The sequence below is a fragment of the Pteropus vampyrus genome, unplaced genomic scaffold (assembly GCF_000151845.1).
Source record: "Pteropus vampyrus isolate Shadow unplaced genomic scaffold, Pvam_2.0 Scaffold85, whole genome shotgun sequence".
Lineage (NCBI taxonomy): Eukaryota > Metazoa > Chordata > Mammalia > Chiroptera > Pteropodidae > Pteropus > Pteropus vampyrus.
Genome location: NW_011888866.1, coordinates 1,673,279 through 1,698,304, shown reverse-complemented (window position 1 = coordinate 1,698,304; position 25,026 = coordinate 1,673,279). Strand labels below are relative to the sequence as shown.

Sequence of the window (25,026 nt, the reverse complement as noted above, 5' to 3'; positions counted from 1 at the left end):
CTTGATAGGAAACTTTTTCTTATCTAGCTGAAAGTGACAGATGTAAAACAAAAAATATCCACAATATGAGATCGATTCTTTCTCAGGTTGCAAATAGATGAAGATTTCTTTGTAAATTTGAAAGTCATTTGAGACAAAACATATCAAAAATATTAATTGGCCAGTATCTCTGGTCTTGTAAAACTCATCTAAAGCTAAAAATAAAAGTACTTACAATTTTTGAAATGTTGAATTGACTGATCTTTAATGTTGTTAGGTCTTTTATTCACTGACAAATGCTTGGTGGGTCAATCAAAGATCTTTCACTTCTTGTAAAATACTCTTTATATTCTTTTCAAATTTTTAAACATAATTCACTTAACTGAAATAATAATTTGATTTTTCATTTCTCTATCTAAAAATAGTTTTTTCTTGGGTAATAATTCAAGCCACTTTATAGCTGACCAAAAGTACAAGCTCAAATCCTTTAATAATCGTTAAAATTTTTTTGTTCTACATTTCATTCCAATTTTCTTGATTGTGACTAATTTCATTATTTTTTTCAATTGCAGTTGATGTTCAGTATTATTTTATATTAGTTTCAGATGTACAGCATAGTGGTTATACATTTATATAATTTACAAAGTGATTTCCCTGATTAGTACCCACCTGGCACTATACATAGTTATTACAATATTATTGACTATATTCCCTATGCTGTACTTTAGATCCTCATGACTATTTTGTAATTACCAATTTGTACTTCTTAATCCCTTCGCCTTTTTCATCGATTAATATTTGACTGTTGAGAGGTGACACCTTATTAAATTAATATGCATTTGCTGAAATTCACTCTGTTTATTATCTTAAAACATTTTTTTACACAGCTGATTTATTTTTACTCTGTTGTAGCAAATCATAATTGCCGTTCTTTGTAAAATTTGTGACATACCTTCACTTGATTCTGCCTCATCAGTGGGCCTTCATTTGAAAGTTAAAATTTTTTTCATTCCTAATTTTTAAGCTAGAAAGATAATTATGTTGTGGTTAAAATAATAAGTATTTGAATTTTACTACCAATTGCGATTTACATTGGTATCACTGTAACTTATACTGTCTACATAAAATATTCAAAAAAACACATTAGCGATACATTGTTGCATAGAAAAATAATTTTAATTGAATCATTTGTTGACAAACTAGATTGGTGGTCTGCTCATGTATAATACTAGAAATGACATGCACCCAATGTGTGCACTATGCTGTATTTTATGTGATGTAATAATAAAAGCGAAACCATAAAGTTGTGTTTAATGGAAAAATATTTTATAGTGCTTCAGTTAAGTAAAATTTTGTATTGATTTAAAAAATTAAAATTCAGTTCCTCAGTTGCACTAGCCACATTAGCACAGCTCTAGAGTCTACAGCAAGTTACTCAACTTTAATGATAAAAGTTCGGAGAGATGAAGCAACTAGACCCAGTTAAGCCAGATTAGTTAGAGTGGAGCAAGCCCAAAAATTAAACTAAATTTCAATATATGAAAATACTACTTTAACATATGTAAAGTTAATTTTATTTCAGGATGAATCCATGTCATGCCAAAAAAAATTAATAAGAAAAGGATCAGTTATTTCATTTAATATGAAACAGTTTGTTTCTAAACAAAGCCCATTTTTTTGGTAGAGGTTAATGGGTTCACTTTTCAATTAGATGGTAGGGCATTTTGTAAATACAATGAAAGGTGGTCTAAATTTTCTCTTAGACTTTATTTCCAAGATGAACACTAGCATTTGGAGTTGTTTTTGTTTTAAACCGAGTATTGTTTTATCTGAAATACATGCATAAATAGATGCAAACATAAAATGAAAATATAAGGAGTTAGACTAATAATGCAATTTCCTTCTTCCATGAATGCTTAACGTTCATGGAGGAACCAAGTGCCTTAAGCCCAAATTTAAACAGAGTAGACTTTACTCTCTTAATATTTATGCTGAGAGGAAGCAAAGACTTAAAACGTTTCATTTATTTACATATTTGTCATAAAGCTGATAATTATTCTCCTAACATTGCTGGTATTTGATAATAGAGAAACAGTCTAGGATGTAAGGATAGGTTTTGCTATTTGTGGAAATGTTAGGGATTAACCCTAGGAATTTGGAGAGTAGATTAGACTCTTGATTGATGGATAGGTAGTCAGGTAATGGGAGAGGTGGATGTTAAATAATTTTGACTTCTGCAAATAAAAGATAGAAGCCACGCTTTTGTGTGTAATCTTTTTTAAAAAATTACTTTCCCTCATCCTCTTCTCAGTTTTTTATAGATTGGTTTCAGATATGTAAGAAATGGTTTTTGGATTTGTTAGAAATGACTTAATTTTTACTAATAGGTATGCATTCAGTTTTATTTGCTCAGAATGGCAATGTTATTATTATTCTTTGGTAGTTATGAAAGTAGTTTTTGTTAAAATTGGCCTTATCCCACGAAAAAAATTGAATGCTAATGTACAAGTTAAAGTTTATGTTGTTTGATTCCTTATATTATTTGCTTATTGACTTGTTGAAGTTTCATTATCTCTGTCTGTCTCTGTCTTTCTCTCTCTCTCACAAACACACACGCACACGAACAATATCAGTTTTAAAGAACACCTTAAAACATCATTCTTTCACTTAGGAAGACCAGGTGCTGTAGGCATAAAATATAAAAATAAAAAATAAGGGATTGTAAGATGACAATGTCCTTGCAATCTGTAAGGTCAACCAAGGGTGCCTCGCCTAAAAAATTAAAACAAACAAACAAACAAACAAACAAAAACTTTCTTCAAAGCAGTTACTGGTTTCCTAAAAGATGTACTCATTGTTTTCTTGTACCTCTGAATGAAAAGATTCATTGTTAACCATCTGAATTCAATTGATTTTAATTAAATCATGTTTAAAATGTATAGCTTTATTTTTTTTTTTAATTCAACTATCTCTACAGGTTAGTTACCTTTTCTCTGCTTTTCATTTAAATCTCTCCTCTCCCCAATTTCTCCATTAATTTGAGTTGAGAAGTATCACCTTAAAGCTTTGTGAACAGAATTGGTGCTTTTTATTTCATTTTCCATATATTGTGCGACATTAAAAAGAATGTAACACATGTAACAGCTTATTTCATTTTCAAAGAAGGAATTGAAGAGCTTTTGAATAAAAATGTGAAAAGAAGCTAGTGTTCATTGCCTACGTGGCTTTTTAAAAAGGCTCATAAAAAACATTCCATTGTGGATTCCAAGTCCTCTTTAAACTTACCACCAGCAGTAACTCCCTGCAGAGCCATGTGATCATCTTGGCAGCAGCCAAGCCTTTTAGTGATTTCATTACTGTGGTTTCCTCAAGCTCCTTACACACATTGATGAATATTTTTCTTGCAGTTATCGCTGTGATGATTTTGTGGTTAATGACACCAAGCTGGGACTGGTACAGAAAGTCAGAGAACACTTACAGAACTTGGAAAAGTAAGTAATAGGCTTTGGGAAAGAAAGGGGATGTACTGGGGTTCTGGGGTCTTTCAGATCTTTGAGTGGAATTTTTGTTTATGAATTCCATAACTTCATCATGTTTTTAGTGTGATTGAAATATTAATGAAAAAAGCTTTGAGTTTGAAAATCTGAAACTGTACCATAGCTAATGGTAAATAGCTCAGTATTTCTTTTATTTAGTATTTGTCATAAACCATATTCAAGGGCCCTAGAGCCTGTTTTTTTAGTTATAACCTATCAGTTTGTAAGGTACAAAATTTATTTGAAGGGGGAATTTTGGAGTGCAAGGAAAGGGAAAAAGACAGTATAAAATCATTATAGAGTTACTTTTGATATTAGAAAATTCTTATCAAATGTGAGGTCATCTTAGAAGCACTAAAATTTATGCATTATTTTTAAGGGAAATTAGGCTTAATTATATTATCGTGCACTTTGCATCTATGTGATAGCACAAGATCCCAGCTTTCCCCCCCCCTTTTTTTTTTTTGGTTAGGCCTTTTATATCACTTGAAATTACAAGAAGCTGTGAAATGTTTTAGCATCATAAAGAAATTAAAATACTTATGCGAATAGAATTTCCTTGCTGTAGCCAAATAGGCCATTCAGATAAAACTCATTGGACTCAAAATTCAGGCAGTTAAACAGAAACCCAAATAGCAATGCCTTTGAAGCTACAGTGGATAGAAGCATAGCTCTGGAATGACTGCTGAGTCAAGTGAAATTTGTGTAAATCACCCCCAATCATCAGGTGCCATCTAATTTATTTTGACAGTTGATATATAAAAGGTATTGTGAGAACATGCCAAAAGCAAACATAAACGTAAAGCCAATAAAATGTTTTTAAATTGTATACCAAGAGGAAATCACATACGGTTTTCAAGTGAAACACTTTATAGCTATGGTTAACCAAAGTCTTTATGCATGTCTCTTTGACTAAATAGATTATAAAGCTGATAAGGAAAGAAGAATAGATTTCTTTAAATTCTAAACTAATTAAAACACTTTGGTGTTAAGTACTTTTTGGCTTGTCATCTTTGGGCTCCTCTCTTTTTCAGAGTGCTTTCTCCCTTTAATTTGAACAAAGTCCTGAAGACATGTTTCTTAAGATTATTTTTAGATTTGAAGCAACTGTTACTAGATCTGATGTTCCAAAGACATTATAGTTCTTCTGGAAATTCTGGAAAGAAAAGTAATTATGTATTTACTTTAGATTAGCCTGGTACTTGTAGAAGATGAGAAATATTTAGCAGACTTTTAAAAGTCTGTGTCATTTAATGATGATTTTACCTCCTTTAGATTAGTTCTCCTGATATATAATTTTAAAGTGAACTTTGAAGATAGGAATTGCTTTCTGATAAATTTTAAGCAAAATATCTTTCATCAAGAAAACTTTAAATAATTTTAATTCAGAATTTCTGTGCTAATTAGGATTAGTTTTAGAATATTCTTTGTAGCATAGCTGGATCAAATGAATTTATACATGCCTCTAATTTATCATTCTGCAAACTGAGATTATATCTATGATGACAAATGAACAAAATTGAGAAAGAAGTAGCACAGTATTTAAGACAATGTTAAATCACAGAATCATATGAGGAATAGATGTTTTCATCTTTGAAGCTTCACAATTGATTAGGCAGATCGAGTGGTGGTAGAGAGGGATTAATTGTCACACAGATTTTATCTTCTTGGCCAGCTTTTCTTGGAAGTACCTGATGGTGGCAGCTGTCAGTCCCACCTTGTGGGAGGAGCAATGGGGATTTCCAAGGGAAGTGGAATTCCTCAAGTTACTTCAATGCTTGTGGGCCACAGAGGCATAACAGGTCATTTCCTGGCCTGACTAAGCAGCTAGCCAGAGCTCCATACCCTAGACACTTAGAACAGCCACATTTATTCTTTATCTTGGTGTGTATTAATGTCTTTTTGACTATTTGTGTTTTAATAGCTCAGCTTTCACAGCTGACAGGCATAGGAAAAGAAAACTTTTGGAAAACTCATCACTAAACAGCAAGTTATTAAAAGTGAATGTAAGTAATTAAAATTTATTCAAATATAACAATTGGTTGAGATCTAGTCACTGCTTTATAACTTCAACATTAGTGTTGCCCTTTATAAACTCTTATAAGTGTATGCCTTGGAATTGGAATATTTTATAAAATGTTTGTCACTTGTACTAATGATTCTTGGTGTGATACGTCAGTGAGTCCATCTGTCAGTACCTTTCTTCCGTTAAGATTACTACTGTATTATTCCTCTGCCTTAGCAAGCATTGGGTTCTTAATGCCTACCTATGTACCTTATTACTGCGTTTCTATAGGATCCAAAGATCCTTGCTTTCTTTCATTAAAGGCCCCGAGTGCAAAGTCTGTGAGTCTGAAATTTCTGTCCTTTATTTCTTAGGACTTCATTAATACAACTTCACCATAAATGAATATGCTTTCTCATTCTGATAACTGTTATCAGCTGTATGAGCCATTAATAGATTAGCAAAATTTTTTAATTACTAAATATTTTTAAATACACCAGCAATTTTGCCCTGTATCTACTTCTTTGGTGTCATTCTAGCTATGTTTAAATACACTTAAAGTGTTATGATTTTGTGGAAGAAAGAGCCAAAGTGTTCTCTGGCCATCTAAATTATGGGCAGAGATGCTTCGAGTTGAATTGGTAGATTCACTTCTCAGGTGTAGTATTCAGACATCGTGGCGCATTTGTAGAGCTAATCAGAAAACCAAGCCTTAGACTTTAAGGGAAGTTCAGGCAGTTTTTTAAGACTGATATCCTATTGCTAGGAAGACATGTATTGGGTCATTTATGCATGGCTTAGAGTTAAAAGTTTAGAGATAGAAATACTTGGGATATATATATATATTTTTTTTCAATTCGTAGTAGTTTTAATAGAATTTGTAAAGGCAGTAAGTCTTAAACTTTATTTCTTTTAAGGATTTTCCTGGTTTTTGCATTGTGTACTGCATAGTACTTATTAATGCTGATTTACTCATAAGCTCCCATCAGATACTCCCATTCAGAACAATCCCAGGATTAGAAACAACCTTCTAAAAATATCCAGACACCTAATACAGAGAGTAGAAACCAAGTTTGAAATATTAATTGGACAGGAAAAGACTAATTTCAAATGGACTTGTTGCTAGAGTTTCAAATATAAGCCTTTGCTTTGCTTTGATGTTTGAAATAGTCTGCCTTCTCTTGGCATTACTGATGGCCTCTTGTCCCATTTTACAGGGAAGCACCACTGCCATTTGTGCCACAGGCCTTCGGAATTTGGGAAACACGTGTTTCATGAATGCCATTCTTCAGTCGCTCAGGTAATGTTATAGCCAGAGCTTAATTATCTGACGTTAGTTTCTAGTGGAATGATTAAGAGCAGAGGCCCTGGGTTTAGATCCTGTTGCTGCCACTAATTCTAGTCATATGGTTTGGGGCAAGTTACTTCAATTCCCTGTACCTTAGCTTTCTCATCAGTAAAACTGGGGATAATGGTTCTACCTCACAGAGTAGTTGGGACGATTAAATAATCTAATTTATATAAAGTGCTTATTAGAACAGTGCCTAGCAGTAAATAACTGTTGGCTGTTATTATTTATTTCCAATTGCTTCTTGAATAGGCTAAAGCAGAGACCAGCAAACTTTTTCTGTGAGAGGCCAGATTAAATAAATATTTTTAATCTTTCATGCCACATACAGTCTCTCACATACTCTTCTCCCTTCTATACCCTCCTGCCCTTTTAAACAACTCTTTAAAAATGTAAAAGCTCACTGGCCCTGAGGTAGATATGGTGTGAGATAGATATGGTGTGGGCTACAGGGAATCTTGTTCAGAGAACTTCTTTCAATTAGTTGAGTCTTAAGTGTGGTCATAAGAGTGGATGTTTAGAAGATCTTCAGAATGTTAGATAAGCAGTAAAAATAAGATGGCCAACAAGGCTGACCTAAGTTATGTAGAATAAATTATTTTGAAAATTGTATACTTTTAGATTTTGATGAGGCATCAAAGGCCAGAATAAATTATCTTCCTAAGGCTACCTTGCTAATAAGGAGCAGAAGCCATATTTGATCTCTCCTTAAGGGTACTGTCTCTCAGCTTATCCAGTTTTGCTCAGAGAAGAAATTTTAGTCACTACTGAATTCCCTTTATTACTATGTATAGTATATCTAAACAATATGATGGGTTCATGGTTTTTATTTGAGGAAATTATTGGACACTTGGAAACAAGCACCCTGAGAAGAAAGAAACAGTGACAACCTATAGGTGAAGGGTAGAGGGCAAGAATTAAGGATTTTTTTTAACAGAGATTTTGCTTTAACATCTGTGTTCAGTTCTACAAAATTATCTATACTGTTTTCTTGGATTAAATGAGGAAACTTAATGAAGAAACTTATATTAAGAGATTACATCAAGTATAACTTACGTGAGAAATTGAAAGATCACATTTTTAAAATCCCAGTGGAGTTTCATGGAACTTTCTTTACAGTCCTATGAAATTTTTTTTTTTAAATAATTTTCTTCCTTCCTTTTAAAATAGTAACATTGAGCAGTTTTGCTGTTATTTCAAAGAATTGCCTGCTGTGGAGTTAAGGAACGGGAAGACTGCAGGAAGGCGAACATACCACACCAGGAGCCAAGGGGATAACAATGTGTGAGTTCTAAAAATATGTCCTTTCTGGCTTTGAGCTACAAAACAAATGACTCTTACTGGTGATTTCCATTGCATTATGTGCATTCATAGGCACATGCATTTTAAAAACCTCTTCTAAAAATTGTATTAAGCAGCTGGTAATCTTAATAATTGTTGGAATTCTTTTATTTGTATTTACCTAATAGGCAAGGTAAATTTAGCACTCTACTTATTGAGTTTTCGTGAATTTGGACATTCTAAAATTGACATCTGTATGTGAAATACAGTATGTATAGACCAGCATGAATATCATTAGTCTTTGTGAATTCATTTGTCCGATAGTGTTAGGTAAACCTATCTTGGATAGTAAAATTAATTTGTAGTCATCAAATTAATTACAAGGCAATACAGTTAATTTTTAATTGATATGGAGCAGGGAAAAAATTGACAGGTGATTGTTGCAAGCCAATGTATTCAAATTCAGTGTGGGGCTCTCAGCCACATAGTCTAAGATGGTGCTGGAGTGTCACCATTTCATCCTCATTCCAGCTAGAAGGAAGAAGGAAGTAGTTATAAAGACTACTCTTTCTCTTTGAGGAAGTTTCTCAGAATTTGGACACACTCAAAGTTTTATATTCCAGGAGTTCGTATGCCAAGAGAAAAGCAGAAGTTCTGTTCCTATGGGAGAAGAGGAAAATGGGTATTGGAGGACAGTAGGGAGAGAACAGAGAGAAGGTTTAGTACCCATTGAGTCTGAAATGACAAGAGGACGTCCAGTAGAAAATTCCTGTTGGAACTGGAGAAACGTGAATAAAAGTGGTCATGAGAAATTCTGGCTTTTAGATTTGGATTTTTAAGAGTAATTGGTATAGAGTTGAGTATTGAAGCTTTGTGGCCAGATGAACTCTCTGGGGCAGAGAGGAGCAGATGGTCACACACTGAGGTGTGGGAAGTGTGCCTAGTGAGGGGCAAGAAGGAACAGTGCAGCAGATGGAGGAGGAGATTCCATTATTTGTTTCAAGTTTTTAAAATGTACATTCTAAAATAATTTGGTTTGTAACTTATCCATTGCTTTATTGTACAAATATGGCAGTATTTGGGCTCGAAGTTTACCACATGGTTAAAAAACTGGTTTTATCAGTAATTACTGCTATTTACATGGATTTTTTTTACATGACTCTGAATTTTTTATTTTATTTATTTTTTACTGTATTGTGTCTAATACTTTTTTTTTTAAATTATGTTTATTGCGGTAATATTGGCTAATACAATTATATAATTTTCAGGTATACATTATAATTTGACATCTGTATATTCTATTGTGCGTTTACCACCCAAAGTCCAGTTTCCTTCAGCTACCATATATTTGATCCCCTTTACCCACCTCATCCTCCACCTACCCCCTATATTTGACCCCCTTTACCCCGTCTACCTTCCCCCTCCTCTGTTCTCCCCAACCTCCTACCCTCCGGTAACCACTAGTCTATAGACTATGTCTACGAGTCTCTGTTTGTTTGTCCTGTTCATTTGTTTCTTTCAGGTTTATATCTCACATATAAGTGATATCATGTGATTTTCAACTTTTTCTATCTGGCTTATTTCACTTAGCATGATTATCTCGAGGTCCATCCATGTTGTCACAAATGGCAGTATTTCATCTCTTCTTATGGCTGAGTAATATTCAATTGTATATATGTACTACAGCTTCTTTAGCCAGTCATCTATCGTAAGACACTTCGGTTGCTTCCATTACATGGGTTTTTGAGATGCTCTTACTTAACTGTTAGACGTAAAAGAGACTGTACCCTTTTTATGTTTTCATTTTATAATTATTATAAATTTTAGACAATTGGACATTATGCATTAAAATAGTAGTCTCTCACTAATGCTAAGGGTGGTGTTCTTTCTTTTCCAGGTCTTTGGTGGAAGAGTTTAGAAAGACACTCTGTGCTTTATGGCAGGGTAGCCAAACTGCATTTAGCCCAGAGTCCTTATTTTATGTTGTTTGGAAGATTATGCCGAATTTTAGGTAAGTGTTATTTAATGAAGGATTAGTCTTCACAGCGTTCCTGAAACAATTTGCAGTGAAGTGGTGATGTTCTAAATAATAAAGACTGGTATTGCTTTTTTTTTTTTGAAGGAGAAGAACAGAAGTTGGATATATCTGACTAGACAAATGTTTGTTTAAATAATAGATGTTAGTAATATCTTTAACAAAGGGTAGCGTGTTTTGTTATAAAAACAAAGCCCTTATAAATAATAACGTGCTCTAGGAAAACATACTGGGTAAAATTTCCTTGATTCTTTCAAAATCTCATAAAGAATAATTGCCATCATACACTGTCTTGTTATTTCAACTAAAAAAAATCTAAATGTCATCAGTAGGAATCCATGGTATTATATTTACTGTTGTGGTCTGGGTTCTGAAAGTCTTAGAATACTGTAGTCAAGTCCTTTGGGATTCACTTTCCAGAAGGTAGCTGGGTCCCACCCTAATGTGGCTGTAGAATCACTACTCGAGCCTTGCTTGAGTAGGGAAACAGCCCTGCTATCAGAGGATGCTACTTCTCCTAGGTTAGTCACCCCTGTAGGGATTCAGGTAATAGCAGATTGACAACAGCCTTGCCACCTTCTGTTGATTTTATCCTTCTGAAGCAAGTTATGGTTTTTATTTGTCATGATTTGGTGCCTAATATACCTACCTCTTTTTTTTTTATTAACCAGCATGCTCTAGTAAAACTTAGTATATATTGTGCTCTATTGGCCTAATAGTAGTTTAGATATATTGGTAATATAGAGAAATATTTAAAAGATCACAATTTCAAAGAATTGTAAGTTGTAATTGTTGTTACTTAATATAAAATTTCTAACATAGTCACCTAGTTACTCTCTTGATAGAGATTTAATCTTTGTGGTTTATTATTATATAAAAATATATTTATTGAATGCCTACTACATGCCTTGCATGTATATCTGATCTGCATTTTATATCTGATCTGCATTAAAGAACACAAATTTCTTGTCAGGATAGGAAGCGTTAGTCCCATTTTAAAGAAGACAAAACTGAGAGGGGTCGCAACTTGTTCAGTCTTATACATCTAGTAGATGATAGGACCAGTATTAGAACCCAGGTTTTTGGGGGGTTGGTTAATGATAGATATGCTTACAGGAATTTGTCCACATGTCTGAGTGAGGCCCAACACTGAATTTATACTGTTCTGCTTGGTCCCTGTGGTGACTCAGGTCCCTCATTCTTAGTTGGAAATTTAGAAGCATGAAACTTTTATTCAATAGAATTCTACTTTTCCTTTAAATCTGCCCACATCTCTGCCTTTTCTAGTTTCTGTAGCCCAACTGTGAGCATGATTTATTTTGTAGCTGCTTAATTTTACACATTCTAATATTCCTACCAATGAAGGGAAAGAATTTTGGGAAGCGGTAACTAGGTTGAGGAATTTGGCATGGAGCTTCCACAGTGATTCCTAATACACAAGAACTCTTAGATTTTTTTCTTGATGACCAATGATAATTGGTTGCTTGTGTTCTTAGCAATGATAATTGGTTGCTTGTGTTCTTAGCAAGACTTTCTCTTAGTTCTATAATAATTGAGATCGTTCCCCATTTTCATGTAATCAAAGAGTAAGGGGAGACTGCTATACCTATAGCCATACTTCTTATGGCTTCCCAGTATGCCGTTTTTCCTTTTCTAGACCATAAAATACCTTAAAGTTAAAATTTTTTTTTCAATAGGCAAAATACAGATAATTTAAAATTTCGAAAGATAAAAAAATGATATGCAATGAAAGTTTTTTCTTTTACTCTATTCCCCAGCCTTTCATTTTGCTTTCTGGAAACAACCATAGTTACTAGATTATTGTGTATCCTTTCAGTGATATTCTGTGTGTGTATAAACAATAGTGTGTGATTTTTAACATAAATTGCAACGTCCTTTTTTTCCTACTTTGAGATGATTCATATTAGTATATAAATAGCTTTCTCAGTCCATTTTATGGCTGCATAAACTTCTACTTTATGGTTGTATCATAATTTATGTAAGAATCCCGTACCAGTGATCATAAGGATTGTTTTTTATCTTTTGCTGTTTCAAACACTGCTGCAGTGGATAGTCTCATACATATATATGCAGATATCTAAAAGAATTGCTGGCTCAAAAGACACTGGCTTTTGTAATTTGATAGTCTTTTCTGCTAGCCTTTGCTTTCTTTAACATGGTTTTATCTTATTGCCTCCCTCTTTGTCATGGGCTTCCTGACTACGATATTTGCCTTGTGGTCCCATCTCTTTTTCAGCATCCAGCTTAATATTCATTCTCCAAGAAAGGCTCTTGATAATTCAGATCAGGTCTGGTATTTATTCCCCTGTTCCTCATATCACTTATGTGCTATTGCTGCTTTCATGTATAATGATTTAATATATTTGCCTTGACTTCCCCAGCTTGTTTTAGTTTTTTAAAAATTAGTTCTTATTGTAATTAATGTTTAAAGATGATGGATGAATATTACTGAAACATTCTTATATTTGCTAAATATTCTACTTGGCTTTTTAGAAAATATAGATTTTGTATACAATAGATGTTTACTCGTGATATTTTAATTTAACAATAATCTGTGGGTATTTGTAAATAGAGAACTTTAACAAATACTATGCAGTTGATATTTTATATTTAAACTATCAGTTCTTTTAACTAGGAATTTTGCTTATTGTAGTTTTTGTCTGTGTGTAAACAAAAAAATCATTTTTTGAAATTTCCATTTTCTTGTGTTTTTGTCTTGAAGAAATGCACCATGATTGATGACATACTGGATAGAAATAGCTAAATTTACCTGATTTTGATTTTGAAGATAATTCAGACAAAACAATAATTTAGAATTCTTTTATGAGATACTTTAAATATGAACATAACTTAAAATTCTAGTGTGTCCTAGGTATTTTAGAAGACTTTGTTTTAGAATGATAAAATTTGATTCCATAGATTCATGTCCTGTTCCTTATTGGTCTTTGCCATTTTACACATGATGTACTGGTAATGCCAAAACAGAGAATAATCAGTAATGTACAGGTGTATGATGTCACAATTGTGCGTGTTGGGTCATCATACAAGTACTAGTACATGTCTGTATTCTGTGGTGTCTTTGATTATTTGGAATGTCTGTTTTTCCCACTCAAGCCAGCAGCAAAGTAGCATTTTCGTTGATCATTCTTTATTGGAGCATTTCGTTTTCAGGATTTGGGTACATACGGCTTGCCTCATTGTGCCAAAATTATTGTGAGGAGCCATTTGCCCCCGTGTTCCTATACATTTGCTTCAGCAATGCCCCTCTTTCTCAGCCCCCTCATTCAGAAAGGATGATTCATGATCTTTTAGGCTTTTTATATTTACGGTGTATCCTCCAATCTCACAGCATGTTTATAACAGATTTTCTGTAGACACTAAGAAAAAGGAGGTAATTTCAAGGTCACAGACACGTGAAGATAAGGAACAGTATTAATATTGGAGATAGCTATTTCCCTCTTTTTTCTCTCTTAATACTGTCACAGAGATACCAGTTGGTTCCTCATAAATCCAGTTTTTCACTAACTCACAACCACCTGTTTGGGTGACATCACTGAAATGATTTGTGTATAAAACATAAACATTGTACCCAAACGTGAGGAGTGTTTCCTTTAACATGATTACCAAACAAGAGAAACCTAAATTGACTACAGAGGAAACTCTGAAGCCCAGATTGTATAATTGGGAATTAATTGAAAAGCTAACTTAAGTTTTTTGAAAGTAACGTATTAAATAATATATATTAAGACTTTCAGATACTCAATGAAAGATTTTATTTAAGTGTTTAAAAATGGAAGTATAAATGTCTCTTTAGACAGAATCAGAAAATTTTCCTAGTCTTAGACTGTTTTCTGGTAAAGATCACAAATTAAAGCAGAAACCCATAACTTAACTTTACAAACAGCTGAGTGTTCCATGATCTCATGTAGGTCAAAAACATGTTTCTAATGATAAAGGTAACATTAGAAAATAATATATTTTGATATCAGAAAAGAGGATCATGGTGTGATTGGAAACATTAATGTACATTGGGAAGAAGGTGTTTTAAAAGTGTTTAAATGTGTTTGATGGAAATGCAAATCGGCATAACTACAAGGTAGTGGTAGTTATGATCCATTTTAGACACATGATGATTAGATATCAGGTTATTTTGGTGAGAAAATGAAACTTTTATGTATGATAGAATTTCGGATATGACCTAAAATACTAATAGTACTTTTAAATCGTGAAAAAAAAGATGTATTGAAAAAGTTTAAAGCACCTCCTTAGATATATAAAGGAACTACCAATTTTGAATATTATTGGCTGTGAATTTTAATATTTTTATTCATATAAAACTTAGAGGAAAAACTTGACATACATTGATATTTGGTTGCTAAATAGTTCAGAAAAAAATTATAGTGCTAAAGTAACTTCTTATTTAGTATATGTGCTGCCGAAACGAGCTCAAGTGACTTCTGATTTAAGTTCCATTGCTTAGGCAGATTGTTTTCATAATTTACAATTTCTAGAAGAAATTTCAGGAAAAGGGGGAAAATATATATTGAGGGAAACTCTGGTTGAAAGAAATTTTGCTTATGGGACCATTTCCATTTCCTGGAAGAGTGGTGGAAATTTTGACTCAAGATCAGGCCAGAAAAATTTGAAATTTAGAGGATAGATTAAAGAGAACCTTCCATGATGGCAAAATATAGGCATAAGTCTTTTCTATCCATAGTTTTATGAAAGTACTTTATATTTCATTGCTTGATTTATTTTATCTACCTAAACCTCTGTGACCTTCCAATTCTACCAACTTCATTTTCTATCAGCCTTCATTTATGTTTACTTGTCAGTGATCTGTATAAGAATTCCATATAAGTTTCTGTCTGAATATAGTATAAGAAGTAACCTAAGAATATGTTACTGTATATGTTCAAGTTTTAAGATAGAGAATAATTAACTATGTATGAGTCAATGCATTTTTAAAGTGTTTATTTAAAAGATGTCTTTTGAGTCAAAGATTAAGATGCAAGTATAGAATGTTAGACATCTTTAACTTTTTAGATAATTTTTTTTTCCTGTCCGCCAGCATTTAAAAATTATTATCTTCTAATCTAAAAAATTAGCTTTTAACTCTTTATGTAGTGGTGGCTTAGACCTACTTTTCCAGTGAGGTTATGATAGGAAATTTTGAGCACCTTTCTAGAGGGTCCAGCGGTATAGTGTCTATCCAGAAAACATTGGTTATAGTCAGTCCCATCCCTGTTACTACTCTCTTGTAGGACTTTAGGCAAATCACACACACTCCTTGTTTTGCCCCTCAATTTTTCTCATCTTTAAAGTGAGGTCAATTGAGATCACTACAAGTCCAATGAGCTCTAATATTCTGTGTTTTTGAACTTGTTTTTAAGCAGTAGAATTTTTTCTTGTTGAGAAATTTTATGTGTAAAACACGGAACAAGTGGGGATGAGGAGTCAGGGAGCCTCACTGTGCTCTGAGTTCACGGGGACAGCCATTCCCAGTGCTTTTCCCTCCTGCCTGTTTGGCTGGGCACGTGGAGCCTCCCCAGTGACAAACCGTTTCTTTTTGTTTCAAGGGGCTATCAGCAGCAGGATGCCCATGAATTTATGCGCTACCTTTTGGACCACCTGCACTTGGAACTCCAGGGCGGATTCAATGGCGTTTCCCGCTCAGCAATTCTGCAGGAGAATTCCACTCTGTCTGCAAGTAACAAATGTTGCATGTAAGGTTTAGTTTCTTTTTATCTTTTTGAAGGACCTCAGACATTTCTGTTGGTGTTATTGTTTGTTAGATTCATGATGGAAGGTAGAGCGTTTTCTTGGACCTTTGCTGAGACTTTCATGCACTTGAACTTTATAACCAAGTGTACTGGCACATGCCTCCTGCTTCTTAGACCAGAGGCATTTTGTATTTGCATCTTGGTAATTCTGATTATTATTATTTGGTATAGATTATTTTAAAACTTAAAAAATATATATTTGTACAATTTAGAAGTTAAAAAATTTCCTCCAAATGTACTGAATAATGGGTGGGAGATAGTTTTGATATACTAAAATAATTGTATTTGTTCACTAAAAACAAAAGCTTAAAATATTTTAAAGTGATATTTTAATTTGAATTCTAAAGCCTTATTTTGAACTTGAATTTTCCTAAAGTATATCTGTCCTTTAATGAAACTGAGGCATTTGTAAATTCTCAGAATATTTTCTTACCTCTATGTGAATGAAACAAACCTTTTGGATTGCTTTTCCAAGTACTAATATTTCAAAATATACATTGAGATTAGAACATTTATTTTGCTTGAGGCAGGGATGTTTTACTGATATTTCAGCCTGGATTTTGGTTAATTATAGTTCGCTTTTGTTCAAATTTTTGGAAAGTTTTGTGTTGACCTATGCAAGAGAGGGATTTAAAAGATGAACTCTCCAAAGAAAGAAAGATTAAGTAATATATAAGAGTCTCTGTTGTATTGCCTGGTAGTCCATAAATCTGATTTAGTAAGATAAGTTCTTTTTAATGATAGAACAGTCTCATAGCTAATCTGTCTGTTTCTGAGAAGGGTAAACAATATTAATAGTCATACTTCTCAAAATGTTTGTTCCTCCAGGTCCTAGTAGCTATGATTCCAATTAGAATCCAGTAGAGAAAAGGAAGGACTCATGACCTGGTAGAATTTAAAATAGTATTAAATGAAAAAGTCTGTTTTGTATTTTGAAAAATTCGATATTTTGACTTGATTAGTGTCCTTTTTTGAGGCAGAAATTATAAAGGAAGAATAACACTGAGTTTAAATGTACTGCTTTGTAATAAAGTAGTTTCTATTTAAATTAAAGGCAGCATTGTTTGTGAACATCAGTATGAACTGATCAATCATAGTCCCTCTATTTTCAGTAGATAGTTTTTGGGTATGTCCTTTGTTTATGACACAGATATTAAACCTAAAACCAGAAATGGCCATTATGTTCTCCAGTTCCCAATATATCTTCCCTTTTTGTTTAATTTCTAAATAAAGCCGTATGTCCTATGAACAACTTTTTAAAAAGCTGCAATATATTAATTTTGCCAGTAAAAGAAGGAAGCCAAAGAAGCAAACTTTAAAAAAAAAAGCAGAATTGCTTGGGTGAGTTTTGTTGGTCTCATCATTACAGTAGGGTGAATTTAGAGCAGTTCAGGAAGTACGGTTCAGTGTATTAGGAGTACTATTGATTGCAAGTGACAGAAATCACCTCAGATTGGTATTAGCATAAAAGCGTTTATTTGCTCGCGTTAACTGCACAAGTGCACAGAGTGACATATAGGTGTTTGTTGTAGTGTTGTTAACAATAGAAAAATGTCAAAACAACCCCAGTATCCATTAGTATTATAATGGTTAAATTAAGGGAAGGAGCATAGTGTTAAGAGCAGCTGCTCAGGCCAGACTAACTATGTGACCTTGGGCCAAGTTACTTAACCTTTTGGACCTCAGCTTCCTGGTGTGTGAATTGGGATAATAGTGTCTACCTCATAGAGTATGGGTTAATCGATTTAATAAATGGAAAGTATTTAGACTGCAGCTTGGCATGTAGTAAGTGCTATATAATAGAGTGCTTGCTAATCATGCTCTCCATGGTGCACTTTCTCAGTTGTTCTTGTGTCCATTCTATGTCCACACTATGGCATGAAGCTTTTAAAAAGAGTGAGGGACATACATGTTCAAAATATATACTTATGGAAAAAAAAATAAAAGCAAAAGGCAGGTATGATTCTAATTAGTATGCTAATGAAAACACCCTTAACACAGTTTAAGAGCTTTCTTTTTAGTAAGCACTTGTCTAAAAGCACTGTCTATACATAACTCATTCATCTTCAACCAGGCATCTGATATAGATTAAAGTTATTCCTTTTATTACATTTGATGAAGCTGAGGCACCTAGAGGTTAACTAGCATTAGGATAATTGGTTTTTTATTGTCTTTAAAGTGACATATTTTAGATCTCCACAAAGGAATTATTTACAATATTATTTTAAGTGAGCTTTTTATAAGGCTCGTTGTTGACAGTAGTATTCACTTCAATTGCGAAGTCATACCCAAACCAGTAATTACTAAATATGTATTAAATTTCTTTTTCCCCAAATCTGACAGAGGACCATCTGAAAAACATAAATCTATCTGTGATTGAGGTTGTTGTTCAAAGTAAAGTAATTGAGAGCTCCCTGTAAGATGAGAGGCCTTGTAAAGATTCAAATATAAGACAGTCCCCTCTTTTCTGAGGGATATATCTGGCGAGTAAGGGATTCTCCTGCCCTGAGTAGGCATACACATGTTCTGATTGATAAATGTCCAGTATTAGTTACTTTTGGAGAAAATAGTAGGTTTGAAGAGGGCTTGGGGGAAGGCCAGTCAATGGCTTAAACCCTTTATTTAGTATGTACACTTTTGAAGTTTTTGTATTATTTTGTAATTTAAATAAAAAAGGTATACATTCCCCCAAAGGGAGTGACCTATAGATTTTACACATTTTAGTTTTTACTGAGATATTTTCTGTGGTGATTTTCTTTAGAAATGGAGCATCTACAGTTGTCACGGCTATATTCGGAGGCTTCCTTCAAAATGAGGTTAACTGTCTCATATGTGGGACAGAATCTAGAAAGTTTGATCCATTCCTAGGTAAGACATTTGGTATGTGGAGATACGATATTGTATTAAAATAATAATTTAATATTTCCTTTGAAAATTAAGACAGATAAATCATTAAAAATACATCAAGTTTTGAAATTAATTTTTGAATGTGGTTATATGACTTTAACAGCTGTTTTCTTATTTCCTTTTAAGATCTTTCATTAGATATTCCAAGTCAATTCAGAAATAAGCGCTCTAAGAATCAAGAAAATGGACCAGTTTGTTCATTACGAGGTAAGATACTAAATTAATGTTCTAGAATTCTTTTTTTCTCTCTGATATAGCTTAATAGATTTATAAACTCCATCTATATGTGCTGTGTTGTTAATCACTTTAATGAATTTGTGTTCTAACTTAACAAAAGTCAAACTTGAATGTCTCCTTCTGTCCCCTCCAAAAATCTATTTAATACTAATGCCTGCCAGAGATATTAGGTCAAGTGTAAACTATTTTCTCACCTTTCTTTTTTTAATACTGGTTTTAAAAGTGAAAGTTGGTAACAAAACTTTTTCTGACCTAATGAAATAGAATTTATTCTGCGGATATTCCCCTAGTATCCATAGAAAGAAAGAATGTTCTGCAAAGTTTATAAATTGTGGCACTATTTATTCTTTTGTATGACTAATAGTTTGAGAAATCTGTTGATAACCACTGTTGGATAAACCGGAGGCCCTACTTTTAAGTGCAAGAGTGTTAAAATTCACATTTACTTTGCAAGATTTTGAACAGTTTTTTCCGTGATGAATATTAACTACTTTAGTCAAGGCAGAAGACCAATTCTTGACCAATTACTAAAATGACTCATTGTTCTTATTAGTCATAAAAAGAAAAAACTAGAAAAGAAAAAAAGAGGACCTAGTATGTATTCTATCATTAAGTAACTTTACACTGAAGGCAAGTAACATAATTTCTACCCTGAATTGTATGTTTACTGAAAGTAATTCTTTTCTTCAACTATTTTAGGGCATATTATTGTAATTATCTATTTATATCTCTTAAAAAACAAAAGATTCTATTGGTCAAAAACTGTACTGTCCAGTATAGTAACCATAGTCATATATACCTATTAAAATTTAATTAAAATAAAATTAAAAAATTTTAGTTGCTTACCTGCACTAGCCATGTTTCAAGTGCTCAATAACCACATGGCCAGTGGCTATTGTATTTGACAGCACAGATATAGAACATTGCCATTATTGCAGAAAATTCTACTGGACAGCGCTGTTCTAGCATCAAATTATCCTGGTAAAAATACAACTTTCTCTTGGGGGAGGGGGCAGGCTTCTTTTTCTGTGTCACCAGTGCGTTGTGCAGCGTTTGGCTTATTAAGAGCAGCAGAGGTCTTGCTTGTAGCACTGTTGCTCCGGTAGTTTCTGGAAATCTCTTGGGGGGTGACTGTCAAAGACTCTGGGCTACTCAAAAAAATGAGAACAAAACAACTCTGCATATGAAAACATCTTGTAGATGCTTTCACTTTGTTCCCACCTAAGCAAGTTGATTGTCTCTTTTGAACAGGAATACAGAAGAAATTTAAGAAAGCCCCATCCACTTCACTTATCCCCAAAATATATGGCTACAGTGTGTTTCTCCAAAACTGTTTTTGACCTGTTAAAGGTTAAGAAAATATCACAATATACTTGATATCTAATGTCAATTCATTTTCTGGCATGTGAATTTATAAGCTAACTTAATCATAAAACATATCATTTAATCAGAGGATATCAGGGAGAATTAAATTATTAAAGGAATTAGCCTCAAACTACAAAATCTAAATTGAATTAACTTCATTTTGTAATTTCTTCAACAAGAATAGTAATAATATTGACATTAGTTTAAAAAATACCTTTCCTCAATATAAATATGTGAATATATACTTGAAAAATGTTTCCTAACATTTAACCAAACCCAGTACGTTTGGATAATCTTTGGTTGGAACACCCAGAGACGCTGGTTTGTTCAGGCTTCTTTCCTTTCTTTTTGTTGTGTCCCCCATCCTAAGTTAGTCATGTATTTGGTTATTATTGTGTTCTGTAGCATTTCACTTACTACCTACCCCAGAATGCTTTAATGCTGACCGCCCCCTTTCTTGAGACCGTCCAGGGGAAGCGTGTGTGACACAACTAGGTGGTTGGTTGGTACTACAAACAAGAAAAGTGGCAAATGGAGATGATGAACTTGAAATAAATATTTGTAACATATATGAAAAAGTACTTGGGCAAAGTATCTGAATAAGCAAAATATAAATGATCAATTTAACATCTGAAAAATTCAAGAAAGTAAGTAAAGCAAAATTTGTCAAAATGATAAAGATAATATCCATCGTTAGTGAAAGTTTTGGAAAGTGGGCATTCATGTTATTAGTGTTAGTGTAAATTGGTACAGTTGTTTTGGGAGGGTAATGGTCACCATTTTTAATAGGCATTTCCTTAGACATAGTAATTTCACTTGCAAATATGTACAATAACATGTAAAAGATGTTCATTGAACCATTCTCTATTACTGCAGAAAAATTCAACAATTTATATTCCCACCGGTAGGGCATTGGTTTAATAAATTATACTATGTAGCAATTAAAAAAGATAAAGTTGATCAATAGCTAGGCCATAGAAAGATAACTACAAAATATTGTAGAGTAAAATACTATCCATGGAAGTATGTACATAGAATGAATCCATTTGTATAAGATAAAAACCATTCATATGTACATTAAACTTGAGCAGCATACACTGTCTCTTTATAGTGATTATCTTAGAGTGGGGTTCAGGAAGAAATGGATCATGACATTTTTTCATGTTCTTTTATATTATTTGAAAGTTTTTAACCTATTTGTATCACCTTTATTATTAGGTATTTGTTTAGGGGAAGTAAAACAAAATGTGGATTAATTCATACATACTTCTCAATTACTGCTTTGCTAAATTAAATTTATATAATGTATAAAAGTGATCTAATAACTTCAACAAACCAGTTTTATTCCCTGTTCTCTATAGGGATGCTATTTAACAGTTACTATGTGGAAAACTGACACTTATAAAAAAAATCTTAGGAGTTTCAGAAACCACCATGGCATATTTTTTTTCCTCATGAAATGCAATAAAATACAAATGAGTTTTTTAAGTAGCTTCCTCAGATCCTTAATGAGAAATGTGAAGGTCAGTAGAGAATAGCAAAGCTTTGCTGAGATGTGAATGCCAGGTAGCTGGTAGAGAGAGGCTGTTCACTGGCCATGTGATTCATTCACTTCCACATATGAGCTTTGAGATGAAATGCATATTCGTGCTGCTGCAAAATATTAAACTGTAGTACCCTTCAGGGTCAGACTTTTCAAATAGTTAAAATGGCAATTTGCAAATCTGTGAATGTCAAGGATATGCTATATCTAGGCAGTGTTCCTCTTAAAGAAATTGTGTGTATATGCTTCAGTAATGGTTTTCTGTGCTACAAAGAAGGAAAATTCTTTGTATGTTCATTGTAGAATTTGGGGAAAATTCAAGAGTGCAAAGAGGAGAATAAACATCCCTTATAAGCCTACCATGGTTAAGGATATTTTTGTTGCAAAAGCTGTTTTATAAAAGGGCGCAGTTGGAACTTTGCAATTATTGTGGGTTATTTTTTTTTAACCCATAGAAACCATTACAAATAGGCATTAGGTTTTCAGGAGAGTTTAAGCTTTGTAAAACCCATATGGAGATGACTGGTAGTGGGAGTTAGTTCTCAACTAATTCAGCTAGGGTGTATAATGTTGCTTCTTTATTAAAACTCCCTAGAGGCTGCCCGTGGGCACACCAGTCTTCTGATCTGATGCAGTTGTGACAATGCGGCTGTTTCATTGTTTGGGGTACAGCAGCAGGTGTGGGGCTCCTGAGCCTGTCACAGCCACAGTGAGAGGTGTGAAAACACAAAGAGGGCTCCTAGAGGCAGTTGGGCCACCACTTATTGAGTGTTTGAAAAACCAGGTTTGGCTTGTATTGCTTGTTCGCGAATCGTCTAATGGACCTTTCATTCCATTTTGGTTTGTCACGTGGTCTGACGTGAAAAGGAGGGAACTCCACTATCTTATGCATAAGTTGGTTACATTGTAAGTTTCTGTCTCAAACTGGTAGGGAGGAAGAAAAATACAATGGAAGAAAATGTTGGAAAGCAAGAAGATGCTGGGGGAAGGCGCAAAGAACCTCCTTGGTGTTGGGGAGAAACTGAGGACTGGAAGGTTGCTACAGAGAGGGGCTTCATTTGCAGAAAAGGAGCAGAGTGATACAGGGCCAGGTGCTGTGGCCCTAGGGCCTGCTTGTGGGAATTGTTGGATGGACAGAGGGAGGGCTGCCAGTGTGGCTGCAGATGTGCCCACTGGTGTCAGGCAGGAAGAAGAAACTGGAGAGCAGTCCAGTATTTCTGTGTATTTTACATTTTGATCTCAAAACTGCAAATGAGTTGCTGTGGAATGGTAATATAGTCTTAAGATAATTTGATACCTTCTAAAGGTATCAAATTCCTGAAATTAGAGGTTCTAAATAATTACCAAAAAAGACTTAAAATACTACCTGCTAACTCATTAGTAACCCTTTCTGAATGACTGCATGCTTCCATACACAGGGGAGAGGCCCTTTCAGAAAGTGGTTTGTTGTAGGTTAAATATAGGAAAACAGGCTTCCCGGTTGTTGAGTAGTTTCTACTTCTCAGTGTTGTGTGGCTGAGGAGACATGAGGACCATTGTCTTGCTGGTGAATAGGATGGAGAGGCTGAGGGACAGAGCATCTCAGTCATCATTTTTGCCTGACCTCTTATTTGTTTGGTAAAGTTTCAAGCAGATGTTGATTTTTAATTATTTAATTTTTTTGTGCTGGTAAAATATGCATAACAATTTACTATGTTAATGGTTTTTAAGTGTACAATTCAGCAGCATTCAGTAAACTCATAAAATTATTCAACCATCACCACTATTTCCAGAATTTTTAAATCATCCAAAACAAACTAATCCAATGAAATAATAACTCACCATTCCCCATCTACCTAGCCTCAGTAATCTCTATTCTGATTTCTATGAATTTGCTTTTATTCGAGGTATTTCATGTAAGTGAAATCATACCGTATATCCTTTTTGTAAATGGCTTATCACACTTAGTATGTTTTCAATGTTCATCCACATTGTGGCATGTATCAGAATTGTCTGCCTTTTAAAGGATGAATAATATTCCATTGTATGAATATACTACATTTTGCTTGTCTGTTAATCTGTTGATAGACATTTGGGTTGTTTCTACCTTTTAGCTACTGTGAATAATGCTGTTAATGAACCTAAATGTACAAATACCTGTTTGAGTCCCTGCTATCCGTTCTTTTGAGTATATACCTAGGAATGGAATCTCTAGATCATGTAATTCTGTGTTTAATTTTTTAAGGAACTGCCAAACTTTTTTACGTGGTAGCTGCACTATTTTATATTCCCATCAGTAATGCATGATGGTTCTAATTTCTCCACATTCTAGGTAACACGTGTTATTTTCTATTTTCGATTTTTTGTTTTTTAAATAGTAGCCATCATAATATATATAAAGTGGTATCTCATTGTGGTTTTGATTTCCTAATGGTTAATGATGTTGAGTATCTTTGCATATTGACCATTTGTATATCTTCTCTGGAGAAATGTCTATTCAAATCCTTTGCCCATTTTTTAATCAGGTGGTTTATTTTTAAGGTAAAACATCCAAGCACTTTTTATTCATTAATATTCATAAATACAGCAGCTTTGTTAGAGATTTCAATTTTCCTCTTTACTTTGAATGTGGAATATTAGGAGAGCCCTTTGCCTTTCAGGGCACAGGCAGCAGAGATCACTCCTGTACTGCTGTCAGGTGGTTTATTTTTGTTGTTGAGTTATAGGAGTTCTTTCTGTTTTGTGGCTAGTAATTCTTTATCAGAGAAATGATTTGCAAATATTTTTCTTCCATTCTGTGGTTTGTCTTTTTACTTTCTTGTTAGTGTCCTTTGGTAAACAAAAGTTTAAAATTTTTGACAAGGACCAGTTTATCTCATTTTTCTTTTGTTGCCTGTGCTTTTGATGCCATATCAAAGAAATTGGTAAATCAAATTTTATGAAGCTTTTTCTGTATGTTTTCTTGTAAGGGTTTTATGTCTTGTAAGGGTTTAAGCCTTTGATCCAT

General features: G+C 33.5%; 1 protein-coding gene across 2 annotated transcripts in view; it reads left to right on the top strand.

The window, feature by feature from the left end:
• The window catches only part of USP3 (ubiquitin specific peptidase 3), an 80,445-nt gene that overhangs the window by 38,794 nt on the left and 16,625 nt on the right, over positions 1-25,026 (top strand). For both annotated transcript variants that reach the window (XM_011363368.2, XM_023532526.1), the window contains 8 exons: positions 3,387-3,470; positions 5,440-5,521; positions 6,738-6,820; positions 8,039-8,152; positions 10,047-10,160; positions 15,785-15,931; positions 18,750-18,856; positions 19,022-19,102. In XM_011363368.2, the coding sequence (XP_011361670.1) occupies positions 3,387-3,470; positions 5,440-5,521; positions 6,738-6,820; positions 8,039-8,152; positions 10,047-10,160; positions 15,785-15,931; positions 18,750-18,856; positions 19,022-19,102 (812 nt within the window). The remainder of the gene's footprint in view (positions 1-3,386; positions 3,471-5,439; positions 5,522-6,737; positions 6,821-8,038; positions 8,153-10,046; positions 10,161-15,784; positions 15,932-18,749; positions 18,857-19,021; positions 19,103-25,026) is intronic.